This window comes from Citrus clementina, unplaced genomic scaffold, assembly GCF_000493195.1.
Source record: "Citrus clementina cultivar Clemenules unplaced genomic scaffold, Citrus_clementina_v1.0 scaffold_9, whole genome shotgun sequence".
In the NCBI taxonomy this organism is placed as follows: domain Eukaryota; kingdom Viridiplantae; phylum Streptophyta; class Magnoliopsida; order Sapindales; family Rutaceae; genus Citrus; species Citrus x clementina.
This window is the reverse complement of record NW_006261964.1, coordinates 11033807-11050608: the sequence shown is the minus strand read 5'-3', so window position 1 is coordinate 11050608 and position 16802 is coordinate 11033807. Positions and strand designations below refer to the sequence as shown.

At 35.7% G+C, this 16802-nt stretch overlaps 1 protein-coding gene across 1 annotated transcript; it reads left to right on the top strand.

The window, feature by feature from the left end:
* The first annotated feature begins 15633 nt into the window (after positions 1-15633).
* LOC112099113 lies at positions 15634-16615 on the top strand. The gene is made up of 2 exons (XM_024186215.1): positions 15634-15921; positions 16028-16615. Exons 1-2 carry the CDS (start codon positions 15634-15636, stop codon positions 16613-16615), a joined length of 876 nt encoding a protein of 291 aa, XP_024041983.1.
* The last annotated feature ends 187 nt before the right edge of the window (positions 16616-16802 follow it).

Sequence of the window (16802 nt, the reverse complement as noted above, 5' to 3'; positions counted from 1 at the left end):
AGCCATAGGTTCAATATATTGTTACCTGATTCTGGGCTCTTAATTTTCTTGCTATCGATGGCCTTAATGCATATTTCCTGACATTGTGGTCATCCCACTACAAAAGGAACAACATATATAAAATGATCTTTTTTTTTATTAGCTCAGTGGCTGCCCTTTTCCTTGACTTTTTTGGTCTTCTAATCTTCTAGGTAATCTCAAGTGGAGAGAGTTTGGGCTTATCACAAGGGTCCCATGTAACCTTGTCAGGAATTGGCTTGAACATCACCGCATATGTGTTCAAGTATGCCTCTTTGGTGAGTATTATGGTAGATACTCTGCTGCCGTGTGTCTCACGTGACTAATTGCAGCCATAGCATGAGTACAGGGGATTCTAGCTAGGTCCCAAAAACCGTGTAATTCTTTGTTTATTTAAAGTATGTGGTTTGTTATCATCAAAATCAATATTTTAAAGCCATATAGGCTAGCAATAAGTTGACTAGTTCAGATATTTGCCATAAGACCACTCTTGATGGCACAAAATTATGGCATCAAAAGTTTGGTCATTTGAACTACAAGTTACCAATTAAAATTGTGAAAACAGGTGCCAACAAAGGAGTTCCAATACTAAAAAAAGAAACAACCTAGAATATGTGGCTACTGTCAATCTGGCAAACAACAAAGGACGTCACATAAAGTTGTTCAAGATAGCACAATATCTAAGGTACTACAGCTACTTCATATGGACCTTATGGGACCAATACAAGTTGAAAGTTAAGCTAGAAAAGGGTACGTATTTGTGTGTGTTGATGATTTTTCTAGGTTTACATGGGTTGACTTTATTACAGAGAAATCAGATACATTTGATGTGTTTAGAAAACTATGTGAAAAGATTAAAAACGAAGAAAATTGCAATATTGTCATAATTATGAGTGATCATGGAAGAGAATTTAAAACTCTAGTATTGAAGAATATTGTAATTTACATGGAATTTCACATGAGTTTTCCTCAGCTATTACTCCATAACAAAATGGCGTTGTAGAAAAAAAAAATACGACCTTACAGGAAATGGCTCGAGCGATGTTAAACTCAAAGAATCTTTCAAAGAGATTATGGGCTGAAACACTTAACACTGCTTGCTACACCATTAATCATGTTTCTCTTCGTTCAGGTACCAAGAAAACTCCTTATGAGTTATGGAAAGGTAAAATGCTTAATCTTGGTTGTATGTGCTTTATATTGAATGATCGTGAGCATCTTGATAAATTTGATTCAAAAAGTGGTGAAGGTGTTTTTTCTTGGTTATTCAAATAATAGCAGAGCATTATGTGTTTATAATAAGATAACTCAAAGTATTATTGAATCTGCGAAGGCGGTTATTGATGATTATCAAGATTTTATAGATTACTTAACTGACGAAGAGATAACCAGTCTTTTAGAAACACCAAACTTGTTACATTTACTTCCGCAGATCAAGCCATTGAGAGAGGTCAATCTAGTAAACGTTCTTTAAACTAAAAAGAACCAATTGTAGAAGACGCCTTTTAGGAAACTCCAGAGAACGTGAAAGAGAAACTTTTAAAGCTCCAGGCAACCATGGACCTACAGGACCCAATTATCATCAAAAGTTAAGCAAAATCACCCTCTGATCTTATTTTAGGTAATCTTGATGAACAAATGGTCACAAGGAAAAGCTATGTAAATATGGTAAGATTCACTTGCTTTGTATCAATAACTGAACCAAAGAATTTTAAGGAAGCTTTACTTGATGAATTTTGGATTAAAGCTATGCAAGAAGAATTAGAACAATTTGAACGAAATAATGTATGGATGCTAGTACTTATACCTGGTCACACTAATATTATATGAATCAAATGGATTTCGAAGAATAAAACTAATGAATTTGGTGACATAGTAAGAAATAAAGCTAGGTTGGTGGCACAAGGCTACATACAAATTGAAGTGTTGACTTTGATAAAACCTTTGCACATATTGTTAGACTAGAATCTATTTATTTACTTCTTGCAGTTGCTTGTTTGATAGGCTTTAAATTATTTCAAATGGATGTTGAGAGTGCCTTTTTGAATGGCATCTTAAATGAAGAAGCTTACGTTGAACAACCTAAAGGTTTTGAAGACCCCTTATTTCTCAAACCATGTCTTTAAATTAAAAAAAGGTTTTCTGCGGTTTAAAGCAAGCTCCTCGAGTTTGGTATGAAAGATTGAGTAATTTTTTGCTTGAAAATGACTATAAGCAAGGGGGGCTAGATAGAACATTATTTCCTTTTTAGTTCCAATTAATTCATGAAGGGGGTATTTCCTCTCCTCATAATCCACATTCTAGTAAATATGGTACTAAGCGCTTAGTGTGCCAGAGGTAATGATCTTCCACTAAGTATGGTGTCAACAACACGCTGTGCTAGACGAAATATATAAATTTGCAAGTCTTATGCTTCATTTCCAAAATTTATGTTTGATTTTACAATTAGTGTTGATTTACTAGTTTTATGTTATATTTGCAAGTTTTTGTTCTGTTTACCGGTAATACATTAATTTACTAGTTTATATTAATTTACTTGTTTTATTTTCCATTTCCAAAATTTATGTTTTATTTTGCACTTAATGTTAATTTACTTGTTTTATGTTATATTTATAAATTTTCATTTTATTTACCAGTAGTATAATAATTTACTACTTTTATAGTAATTAACTTATTTTACCTTCCTTTTTCAAGTCTTATATTTCATTTCCAAAATTTATGTTTGATTTCACAGTTAGTGTTGATTTACGAGTATTATGTTATATTTGTAAATTTTTGTTTTGTTTACTAGTAATATATTAATTTACTAGTTTATATTAACTTACTTGTTTTACCTTTTATTTAAAAGCCTTATGTTCCATTTCTAAAATTTATGTTTTATTTTGCGCTTAATGTTGATTTACTAGTTTTATGTTATATTTGTAAATTTTGTTTTATTTACCAGTAATACATAAATTTATCAGTTTTATAATAATTTACTTGTTTTACCTTCTATTTAAAAGTTTTTTGTTTCATTTTTAAAATTTATATTTTTTTACAGTTAATGTTAATTTACTGGTTTTAAGTTATATTTGTAAGTTTTAGTTGTGTTTACTAATAATATATCAATTTACTAGTTTTATATTAATTTACTCCTTTTATTTTCCATTTATAAATCTTATGTTCAATTTCTAAACTTTATATTTTATTTTGCACTTAATATTGATTTATGAGTTTTATGTTATATTTGCAAGTTTTGTTTTATTTACTAATAATACATCAATTTACTAGTTTTATATTAATTTCTTCATTTTACCTTACATTTACAAGTTTTATGTTTAATTTCTAAAATTTATGTTTTATTTTACAATTAATGTTGATTTACAAATTTTATGTTTCATTTACATAATTTATGTTTAATTACAGTATTGATGCCGTAACTTTAATCACGACATCATAGAATGACGTCATAAATCAAAGAGTAAAAGAAAATAAGCTTACCTAATTAAGCCTATGGAACATGTTGAGACTTCACCTTTAACCCAAGCTTGAAACTAAACTAGCCACTCAAATTGAACTAAGGGTAAAATAGTAATATATGTAGAAAATACAAGGTGGAGAGAGAATTACATAATATATGGCTCAAAAATGGATTCAGGCGTGTCAAATTAGGGGGGAGCCCTCTATTTATAGATACAATGAATAAATCATGGCCATCAGATGAAAACAATTCGGACTCCAGAATTGCGCCACATGGCAAGCTTTGATTAGTTGGAGCACATCATTAGTCAACACCACATCAGCATTTCGGTCCAATAAGATACTGCCACGTCATTGGTCAATGCCACATCAGTATTTTTTCCAATCTCATACTGCTACATCATCGATCAACACCACATAATCAATAAATGCCACATCATTGGTCTAATAGGATGCTGCCGCATCATCGGTCAATGCCGCATCATTGTACCATATATGTGAACAATGTCGTACTCATAAATAGTGTCGTATATGTGAACCGTACCTTATACATGATCAGTACCAAATGCCCTTTTACGCTCTTCCTAAGGTTTTCGACCGTCCTGAGTTCAAAAATGTCATTCATTTTATTGTTTCGACTTCTCGTTAGTTGTAAAATGGCCAAAATATTCCCAAATAACATAAAATACTTAAATTATACTAAAACAGATCTAATAAAAGCTTAGAAAATTTAAACACATAAAAGTGAAAATGTTAGTGAGAATCAGAGCATAAAATGACAATTTTACCGTATATAAATAGACATTATCCAGTACTCGACACACCCCCTACCAATTTATTGCTAGTCCTTAGCAAATTAAGTGATGAAATCTAACAAAAATCAAATTAAAATCTGCTTACCAAATCAATGAACTTTTCTGAAAAATTGACATAATGATTATGAGGTTCGGTCAAAAGAAAAACAATACTTTTATTCTTACCATCTCATCAGAGTTCTTTCTATAGGTAGTAGGTTTATTTATATTATTTCTTTAACCAACTCTATCCATTTTACGGGAACACTCTCTGCTTATTGAGGCAAAAGGCCCGATTACTAAGAAAGAGCTGGGTTGGACAACTCAAACTCTGACCATTTGACTCGAACACTCTCTACTTGCTGAGGCAGGAGGCTAGTTACTAAGTAAGAGTTTTTACAATTTTGATCATCTTTCACCGTTTGACGTGAATACTCTCTGCTTACTAAGGCAAGAGACCTAGTTACTAAGTGAGAGCATCTCTTACTCTTCTTCCTTTTTTTCTTCTTTTTTCTTTTTTTCTTTTTTCTCTCTTTTTTAGGGTATAATGACCACTGGATTTAGTTGTTACTCACAAATGAAACGAAAGGATTAGGTATTACAAAATCTCAACTTACCACCACCATCACTTGTCGTGTGTGTGTGTGTGTGAGTCTAGACTGGTCTATTGAATCTCTCAAAATGGCCAAGGTAGACAAAAATGGTTAGTTAATAATATTGGAAAAAAATTCAACAATTTGTTTTTTTTTTTTTACTAAACACTAAGATTGGGAGGATGTGTTTCTAGAGTAACTAAACTCCATATTCTATCATCTTCAACTCAAAAATTCAGAAATGGTTAATAATTATGACAATAGAGCTATCGTTTATTCCACAATTGTCAACTATTCCCTCCCCCCAACTAAAACTAGACATTGTCCTCTATGTCTTCAAGGAAAAAAGTAGAGTTTTGAAGACATCACCTGAGCACTGCAACAGAAAATATTTATAAATGGAGAGTTAAATCTAATTTGTGCTTCTTACTACTACCACTACCATCATCAGTCGACCAATCCAATATTGGAGTCTTGGGATCTGGTTATGGTTTGTAAGCTTCTAAAAGATCAAGTAATTCATTAGTAGTAGGAGCACAAATAAAGAGTTTTTTCGTTGCACATGAAATGAAATGATTTTTAATTGCATGGTTAATAAAAGCTATCAAACCATCGCAAAAGTGATTAACATTTAACAAACTGATGGGTTTCTGATGAATATTCAAATGTGTCTAAGATGCGATTGTAATTGGTGTCTCTAAAGTCGCAAGATCCCTTGGTAAGAAAATAAAAACATCAGCATGTTTTAGCATTTCAGTTATTCTTTCTTAAATACCTAAGACAACTAATTCCTCTCCAATTGGTGGGCCAGGTAAGCATCCCAGTGTTTTTAGGGCTTCCAGAATTATGCTTAGCATTTAGCTTCCTCTAGTAAAAGCAGCTTGTGAGACAAGTCTTGATAATCCCCGGACACCTCCTCTATATACTTGGTGTATCTTTCTTTCTGCTAGTACTTGATCAAGATCTATAGTTGTTTAAACAAACTCCCTATATTTGCCATAATGAAACCTAGAGAGCAAATAAATATTTTTGAGTTGTCTGCTCGAAGTGGCTGCCATTTGGAAAATCTCAAAAACCATATGTGAATGCTTAAAAAAATACTCATATTTAAAGATCTTGGCGACAGATATAATGATCCACAGATGTAAATGAGCTGGGTTTGTCAAATGACGCGTAAAGCTCATAGCTTAATTATTCAAAAGCAAACGGTAAAAAGAAATAAACAATAATTAGATAGAAATTATACTACAAAAAGCAGTAAAGTAAACAGTAAATCAAAAGGATATGTTGTAACACTCCACTATATTATTTACTTAAAAATGCTTAAAAACACAGTTACTTAATATAAATACGAATTTTAAATGTTTAGCACAATCCAACAAAAACTTTCTTACAGAAAAGTAAAAGTCGTATAGAGATTTCTTAGTTTATTTAAAAACTTAATTATTACATAAAGCCAAGATACTTATTTTTTTATTAACACAAAGCTGAGCCCATCATAAAATCCCAAGGTCAGTTATGCCCATATGCACTTCGTCTTGGTTAGGACTTGGCGCCAGCTTGCCCTACTCATCGTTACCTACAATGTAAGGACTTAGTGAGCTAATGCTCAGTAAGATAACACTTTGATGCATGTATAAATTATGATGCATATGAATGACCATTCTTAAAATAAACTTAGAAAATACAAAACAACTTTATTTGGGCCCTAGGTATGTTGCATTCCAAGATTGGCACTTTTACTCTTTAAACATCATGCTCTTGGGCCTCATTAGTTGAACTTTTGGGCGTTATGTATCGTCGTCCCCAAAAAATTTCTTACAACTTAGTTTTTAGGGCTTGCCCTCCTTAGAACTTTGCCACCTGGTAGTACAACCACCTATTTTTCATAAATTCATTTTCTGAAACGTATTCTTCATAATGTCGTCCATGATATGCATGCATCCAATGCAACTTATAACCCCGATGCATAACAAAATCAACATACAACATTATTTAAAGACAAGAGTCTTTAGTATAAGCGGCATAGCCGACCATATCATAACTAAGTATAAATATCACATATTAGGCAGCAGAGCCGATCATATGAAGATTTAGAATATAAATAACCACATTATAACAACCATCATAATATAAAGGGATTGTTAAAACTGAACTTAAGTAGAAAAATAATTTTGTCCCTACATTGCAGTTGAAGTGTTACTTACCTCTTGATCTTGATTTCTCTAGACCTTTCTAAATTAAGGATTTCTCTACTCTTGTTATTATGACTTATAATGGAAGAGAATGAAATTTCTAAGTTGCATTCAAAATGAAAGGTGGTGGGGGTATTTATAGGATTTCTTAAGGCTAATGGATGGTTAGGATTTTGCCACCATAACTCTTGATCAATAGTTGAGGTTAACCTTCATAAATACCTTACTAAATTCTAGAATTCTTATCTTTTCTCTACGACCTTCTCTTACATCATCACTTATATCATTGATTATGTCATTCTTACTTAGAATTAAATATCTAAGTAAAGATGAGATTATCCTTCATAAATGTCTTGCTAAATTCTAGAATTCCTTAACTTTCTCTACACTTCTTCTTACATCATCGCTTATGTCAACGCTTACGTCATCATTCCTTATGTCATTGCTTATGTCATCATTCCTTAAAATTAAATATTATAAACTCAAGGGGCTTGTTAGCTTAAAAATAAATTATACTATATTTAAGAAATTTGTACCTCACAATTTCCTCCCTCCTTTTAAAAAATTTCGTCCTCGAAATTTACTTACTGAATAGCTCAGGACGCTTATTCTTCATTTCTTCTTCACGCTCCCATGTTGCCTCCTCCACTGAGCTATTTCGCCATAGTACTTTGACTAAAGGAATCTTCTTGTTCCTTAACTCCTTTATCTTTCTATCAAGAATTTGAATCGAATGTTCTTCATAGGTTAAGTTTTCTTCTAGTTGAAGAGGCTTGTAATCTAGCACATGAGAGGAGTCTGAAACATATTTCTTTAACATGGAGACATGAAAGACATTATGTATTCTTGATAATGATGGTGGGAGGGCAAGTCGGTAGGAAACATTTTTGACACAATCGAGTATTTCAAATGGCCCAATAAACCTTAGGCTTAATTTTCCTTTATTCTCAAATCTCATCAATCCTTTTACTAGGGCAACTTTTAGAAATACCTTATCACCAACTTGAAATTCCAAAGGCCTTCACCTCTTATCTGCATAACTTTTCTGTCGACTTTGAGCTGCCTGCATTCTTTGACGTATTTGTTCGACTGCTTCAAATGAAACAATAATTAACTCAGGTCCAAGATGCCTTCGCTCGCCCATCTCATCCCAATGAATAGGCGATCTACATTTTCTACCATATAGAGCTTCGTATGGTGCCATGTCGATTGTTGCTTGGTAACTATTGTTGTAAGCAAATTCAACTAATGGTATATACTTGCTCCATGATCCTTGAAAGTCAATAGCACATCCTCGCAACATATCTTCAAGAGTCTAAATCGTTCTTTCTGATTGGCCGTCTGTTTTGGGGGTGAAATGTTGTATTGAACTTCAATCTTGTCCCCATAGCCTTATGTAACTTTTCCCAGAATGTTGAAGTAAACCTTGCATCTCGGTCAGAAATAATAGAAATGGGCACACCATGTAGTCTTACAATCTCCTTTACATATATTTCTGCAAGCTAGTCCATGGTGTATGTCATTCGTATAGGCAAGAAGTGAGCAGACTTTGTAAGTCGATCGACGATCACCCAAATGGCATCATGCATTTTGGTAGTTTTTGGAAGACCAACGACGAAGTCCATCGTGATTTCTTCCCATTTCCATTGAGGGATTTGATTGGATTGCAAAAGTCTTGCTGGTCTCTGGTGCTTCGCTTTGATTTGTTGACAAGTGAGACATTTTGTCTGCACTTGACAGCAATAACTGCAGCATGCTATGTCGATTAACACGATAGCAGTCTTGTCTGTATTTACTCCTGGATTACAGTAGAAATTGCTACAATATCTTCTTTGATTCAGACTTGTTTTAGTTCATCTGCAGATAAGTTCTTTGTCATTTCTACAGGTCTGTTGATGTAGCATCCATCTATAAAGCTTGAGCTTTTCGGTCAACTACAATCATGTACATAATCAGAGAACAAAGTGATCTAAAACACAATCAATTTCTTATTGAACTTAAATAGATGTTCATGCAAAATATAACTAAAATTGTAATAAAAGCATATCATTTACTCTCTAAACAAAATCAATTTTAGTCTAGAAATGTCATGATAACTCTCATTTCATAGAGTTATCAAACGGCTTAAACCTTATGGGTTTTGTTCGTCTCGTTGCAAGCTTTGAAACAATTATTATACGCTAAAAACAGACACTTGTAGCCCAAGTTATGCCTCCAGAAGTTACCTTGCTCATGACACACAACACTCTACATCAGTCCTCTGTAGTTGGAAAAGAACTCGCCCTCAAGTTTGGGTTGTATAATTCATCATCATCTCGATGACACTGGAACAGATCAGCCACATTGAAAGTGTGAGAGATGTTTCAATTGTCTAGTAATTCGAGCACATAACCATTATCATTGATCTTCCGTGGCACTAGAAATGGTCTATATTTGTGCTTTTTCAATTTAGTACGAATGCCAAGAAAACGACTCTACCGCAGATATGCCATCACCACTGTAAACACTTTCTTACAACGGTGCTTGTCTCTTTCAGCCTTGTAGTTGGCATTGGCTGCCCTTCAATGAGCTCGTACCTCAATATGAATCCGTAAAACTTTTTATGTCGCATTATTCGCAACTTTGCTTTCTCCTACTCCAATTGTTGATGCATAATAGCCAAGTCACCATCCTCACGTGGGGACAAGTGTAAGACAAACTGACCCGAGGTAAATTGGAAAAGGGGAAATATAAACCATTTCTTGTAAATAGATTCACCATGCTATTGTAAGCAAAACCGATTTGAGGTAAAGCAGTTTCCTAACTCTGTTGCTTATTTGCACAAACACAGGACAACATGTTGCCAAAATTTGATTAATCATTTATGTTTGTCCATCTGTCTGTGGATGGAAAACACTACTCAACTGCAACTGTGTATCCAACTTATCCCAGAGATGACGCTAGAACTTGATGATGAACTTCATGTTCTTATCATAAATAATGGTCTTTGGAATGCCATCAAATGCATAATCTCTCGAAAGAACAAATGCACAACTAAGGCAACATCTTTTGTCTTTTTACATGCAATAAAATGTGCCATCTTCTAAAACCTATCCACCATCATCACCAATATAGATCTCGACCTATCCTTATACGCGGCCATCCAAAAACAAAATCCATGGACTGATCTAACCAAATATTTTCTAATATATATATATAATTAGCACACTCGCTACCCATTCTATTATTTTTCCTTTCATTCAGCTTCTTAAAACATTGCTGACCTCATATTTCTTTAAGAAATCAACATTCATACAACCCAAATATGAATCACATATTTTGTCGTATGAAATGAAAACATTAATGCTAGAGAAAGGAGTATATGTGCAATCTTTTGAATCTTTATTAAAAGTGGCCAGTATCGTAGAAAATAAGCAGGAAAACCATAAAGATTTAAATAAGCATAATGATCTAGGAAGCCACGTTCATGAAAGTCATGAATTAGAAAGCCGAGAAGTTGAAATTTTAGATGACGAAGAGGTGCACATGTACTTACAAGATATTATGAGTGTAGAAAACGAAGTTGAGTGCTTATAGTCTAATAAATGGCCCCAAGAGTTTAAAAACAAAGTAGAAGAGCTAGAAAAATTAGAGATAATAGGTAATAATCTAGTTAGAAAAGATAATAATGAAGTATATAAGATATTTTTATGAATATGCTAATTTTTTTTGTAAATATTGTAGTGACATAGGAAGTCTTGGAAGCCTAATAAATGGTAAATAGAAGAGTAGAAAACTTTATTGTAGACTGATTAATCAATTTAGGACAACACCTAGCAGTCAACTTAGGAAGCTTAGAGAACTCATCCTGGGGCATGGAGAGTTTCTTGAAACTAGTAAATCAACACTTTAAGAAGAAGAAATCTAGACTATATTAAAGAATTGTTTGAAAGGAATATAGATCTGTTGCAAATAGGTGTGGGCAATTAAAAACCTAAAATGAACAACTTAATTAATTTTCGGAAATACTGTTTAACGTTACTGTTTACGATTACTATTCATCTGCATAAAAAATATTAATTTTCCAAACACGCAATAAATTGCAAAAAATAAATGACACAAAGATTTTTACGTGGTTCGGATTAATCATTCCTACATCCACGAGGCCACGCCCTGATGAAAAGCAATTCACTAAGTTGAGATGTTAGAACCTATGGATTTACCAAAATTAGATGAAATCTCTTACAACAACTAAAATTTTATTTCTAAAAAACTGTGTAATGAACAGCACCAATCAATAGAAATAAGATGCTTCAAAACATAATATCACAATCTTAATTCTCACATAGGTCATTAAATATTATATCGCATACCAAAATTTATTAGTGAATAATCAACAAAGATTATTTTAATTTCCTCAAACCATGTACCAAAGAGCACAAAAATAGCGCAATGGAACATACATGCCTTGTTACTTACAAGAACACCAACATGAACTCACTAAATTTCTTTGTATCTTAACGGCCATTGATGACATGTATGATACATATGGATCATTAGATCAGGTTGAACTCTTCACAGATGCAGTAAAAAGGTGTAGCAATTAACATATTCTGATACAACCACTGCACAACCGATTGCTCAAGCTAGGCCTAAGAGACAGCCCAAAGTTCCCTTCAAGCTTCAAGATTTTGTGCGGGAATGATGGTGCAACCGATTACAGCACTTAGACACTCTTCAAGATATTATGCTGAATTTGTTATTTACTATTATTGCAATTATGTTTTGCTGTGCTGTCAAGTTTGTTAGAGAGAATGTTGTGCTGTCAAGTTTGTTAGAGAGAATATTGTGCTGTCAAGTTTGTGCTGTGAATATGTTTTGTCTGTAGCTCTCTCGGAGGAGTATTTAAGGAAATGAATGAACAAGAAAAAGGGGAGTTCCCTGAATCCAAAATACAAATCTTCTATTTCTCTAATTTCTCTAGTCTCTACTCTTTACCCTCTATTTCTGGAGGACTCCACCCTCTAAAGTGGAAACTTAATTCCCAGAAACTTGCTGCTGCTAACAGTCAAGTCTAACATTTGGTGCTTTCGTTGAGAGATGGCAAACGAGGGTATGCAAACACGATATCGAGCCCTTGAAGAACAGGTCACACAACTCAAAGAATCGACCCAAAAATCCCTTGAAGACCTACGCCAAATCATAATACAACAGCAGCAAATTAACCAAAGTTCACAACAAAACCTACAAGGTGCACAACAAGCACTACAAAACTCTATAGCAGAGCTTGCTGCCAGAGTTACCATGATGGCACCCTCTCAGATTGGGTCCTCCACAAACCCACCAGTCTCTGCACCACCTACGCCACAAAACACACCACCTATACAAGCTCAACTACAACCCACACAAAGCACAAGATCTATACGCTGTGATCTATCAACATTTGATGGATCTAACCCCTTAGATTGGATATTTCAAGCTGAAAAATACTTTTCTTTCTATGAAACCCCAGAGGAGCAGCAGATTGACATCGCCAGTTTCTATATGACTGGCCAAGCACTCTCTTGGTTCCAATGGATGCACAAGAATCAACAATTATCTTCTTGGGCAGCTCTCACCCGAGCTATTGAAAGCAGGTTTGGCCCTTCCTCCTATATTAATCACAGAGCCACTTTATTCAAACTTACCCAAACAAGCTCTGTAGAGGCTTACCAATCAGCCTTTGAAAACATCTGCAACAGAGTCACCAACCTTCACCCGGATGCCATTTTAGATTGCTTCATCTCAGGTTTAAAACCAACCATTCAAAATGAGTTAGCCATTCACAAACCTTCTAACCTTCCTGATGCAATTGCTTTAGCCAAATTGATTGAAGATAAATTGTTGTCCTATAACCAAAAATCCATTTCATGGAAATCAACCAATACACCAATACCCATACCTACACGCAACGAAACAAATATACGGCCAGACCCACGGCCCCCACTTTTACCCCTCCCACCACCAAATCCATCAAACCCACCAAAGACAACCCTTCCTATTCGTCGTCTCACGACCGCCGAAATGCAAACCCGTCGTGCCCAAGGCTTGTGCTTCAATTGCGATGAACGATTCAAGCCCGGTCATCGTTGTCGTACTCGCCCTTTTCTGTTATTGTTGACAGAGGAACCATCAGAGAGTTTTCAAGAAGAAGAAATACTGGTGGAGGATACGGTGCCTACCGAAGAAACAGCAAATCTAAGCCCCGAAATTTCTTTTCATGCTTTGATTGGAACAACTGGTCCCCAAACCTTCAGACTCAGTGCTAAAATTAACAATCAACCTTTATCAGTATTAATTGACACTGGGAGTACACATAATTACCTCCACCCGCGGTTGGCTCACTTCCTTCATTTGGCTATTGAGAAGACAATGACGTTTTTGGTAGCTGTCGGCAATGGGGAACGGATTCGTAGCGAAGGTCACTGTTCAAAAGTTAAATTCGAGATGCAGGGTGTTGAATTTGAAGCTGACTTTCATATGCTAGATTTTTGTGGAGCTGATGCTGTTTTAGGGGTACAGTGGCTGGAGAAGTTAGGGAAAATTATCACTGATCACAAAGCCCTAACTATGGAATTTACATATAAAGGGCAGCCTATTAAACTTGAAGGAGCTCAAAACATTCGGCCCCACCCCATTCCTATATCTTTCCACCAACTAAAACGACTACAATAGACTACCTCAATAGCTCAGTACTTCCGTTTAGAACTCGAACCAGACAGTCCACCTTCAACTCAAAATATTCACCAATCCATGGATTCCACTCTTCACCAAGATTTCCTAACACTACTAAACCAATATCCAGCTGTTTTTCGCATCCCAAAAGGCCTTCCACCTAATAGACCCCTCAACCACAAAATTACTCTTCTCCCACAATCTACTCCTGTGAATGTTAAACCATACCGCTACCCCCATTACCAAAAAAATGAAATCGAGAGGCAAGTTCAAGAAATGCTTCAAGATCAAATTATACAACCTTCCACCAGCCCATTCTCTTCACCCGTCCTCTTGGTTCGCAAAAAAGATGGGACATGGCGATTTTGTGTCGATTATAGAGCTCTAAATGCCATCACTATCAAGGATCGATTTCCAATACCTACAGTGGATGAATTACTAGATGAATTACATGGGGCCATCATCTTTTCAAAGATTGATTTACGGAGTGGGTATTTCCAAATTCGGATCCATCCACCCGACATTCCAAAAACTGCATTTCGAACACATGAAGGTCATTACGAGTTTCTTGTAATGCCCTTTGGGCTGTCCAATGCCCCCTTCACATTTCAAGCCACAATGAACTCTATTTTCAAACCTTATCTTTGTAAGTTTATTCTAGTTTTTTTTTACGACATTCTTGTTTACAGCCGATCCCATGAGGAACACATTTACCATCTCAAAATTGTTCTCCAGCTGCTCCATCAAAACAAATTGTACGCTAAGTTATCCAAGTGCAATTTCGGCCAAGCTAAATTAGAGTATCTCGGCCATTTTGTTTCAGCCCAAGGAGTGAGTGTTGATCCCACCAAAATTCAAGCTGTCTTAAATTGGCCTAAACCAAAAACAATTGCTGCTGTAAGGGGTTTCCTGGGACTCACAGGATATTACCGACGTTTTGTAAAGGGGTATGCCCAAATTACAAGCCCATTAACTGATTTGCTTAAAAAGGACGAATTTAATTGGGGTGAAGCAGCTGACTTAGCTTTTGAGCGTCTCAAACGTGCTCTGACTGAAGTTCCTATCTTAGCCTTACCAGATTTTTCCAAAGTCTTTGCAGTGGAAACGGATGCCTCTGGTCTCGCTGTGGGTGCGATTCTCTCCCAAAATCGACATCCAATAGCTTATTTCAGTAAGAAGTTGCCACCAAGACTTCAATCTGCATCTGCGTATAGTCGTGAGATGTATGCAATCACAGCAGCAGTTCGACGATGGCGACCATATCTCTTGGGCCGACCTTTCACCATATTCACTGATCATAAAAGCCTTAAGCAACTCCTTACACAAACGATACAGACACCAGAGCAGCAAACTTGGTTGACAAAGCTGTTAGGGTTTGAATTTACAATTGAGCATAAGGCTGGGGTGGAAAATAGTGGACCCGATTCTCTTTCACGATGGACAAGCGAAGCACAAGGTAATCTGATGTCAATTTCAGTCACTACTAGCACTTTCCTAACTGAAATTCGAGATGCCCTTACTTTGGATGACACGGCCCAACAAATTCTGCAGTCAATTGAGAAAGGAGTTTGCACGGATAATAATTTTTCTATTCAACAAGACTTACTTTACCATCAGGGTAGAATTTTTGTTCCTAACAGTATGAAGCTCAGAAAACGCCTTCTAAACATATTCCATGGCTCGGTGATTGGCGGGCATTCTGGGGAACAAAAGACTTATGCTCGATTATCAGCCAATTTTTATTGGCCGCAAATGCGCCGAGAGGTACAGCAACATGTTTGAGAATGTTCAATTTGTCAGCAAACCAAACCAGAAAATTTCTGTTCCAAGGGGCTTTTACAACCACTACCCATACCATCCAGAGTCTGGGAAGACATTTCAATGGATTTCATTACTTCTTTACCACAATCAAACGGTAAGACAATTATTTGGGTCATTGTTGATAGACTGTCCAAGTACGGTCATTTTTGTGCCTTGCCAGAGGGAGTTACTGCACCGAAATTGGCTGAATATTTTGTTCGCGAGTACGTTCAACTTCATGGATTCCCTAGATCCATTGTTACTGATCGTGATCCTCTGTTCATTAGTGAATTTTGGCGAGAACTATTTAAATTGCAGGGAACGGAGTTACGGCCTAGCACTGTTTCAAGATTTTATGCGGGAATGATGGTGCAACCGATTACAGCACTTAGACACTCTTCAAGATATTATGCTGAATTTGTTATTTACTATTATTGCAATTATGTTTTGCTGTGCTGTCAAGTTGAACCTTCAGAGAGCACAGGAAAGAATGTGCACCCAAGCAAATCGCCATCGTCGCGATAAGGAGTTTGAGGTTGGTAACTGGGTTTATGTTAAGCTTCAACGTTATCGACAGTCTTCTCTTGCTCACCGTCTAAGTAACAAGCTTGCCAAAAAGTATTATGGTTCTTACCAAATAGCGGCAAGAGTTGGAAAGGTTGCATATCGCTTATTGTTACCACCTGAATCTCGTATCCATCCCGTGTTCCACATTTCAATCCTCAAGTTATGTCCAAACCCTGCTGAAGTTATTTCCGCCCACCCACCCCCAACTGCAGAACCTTATTCCATACCTCTATGCATTTTGGACCAGCGAACTATCAAGACAAATAAGCAAAAGGTCAAGCAAGTCTTAGTGCAGTGGTCTAACACGACACCTGATGAAGCTACATGGGAGAATTGGGAACCTTTCCACGCCACTTTTCCTCATATTAGCCTTGAGGACAAGGCTCATTTCCATGAGGGTGGTAATGATACAACCACTGCACAACCGATTGCTCAAGCTAGGCCTAAGAGACAGCCCAAAGTTCCCTTCAAGCTTCAAGATTTTGTGCGGGAATGATGGTGCAACCGATTACAGCACTTAGACACTCTTCAAGATATTATGCTGAATTTGTTATTTACTATTATTGCAATTATGTTTTGCTGTGCTGTCAAGTTTGTTAGAGAGAATGTTGTGCTGTCAAGTTTGTTAGAGAGAATATTGTGCTGTCAAGTTTGTGCTGTGAATATGTTTTGTCTGTAGCTCT

Coding starts and splice junctions, on each gene's coding strand:
- LOC112099113 (XM_024186215.1), top strand. CDS start 15,634: ATGGATTTCATTACTTCTTTACCACAATCAAACGGTAAGACAATTATT. Junction 15,922..16,027: donor GATTTTATGCGGGAATGATG/GTGCAACCGATT, acceptor TTGAACCTTCAG/AGAGCACAGGAAAGAATGTG.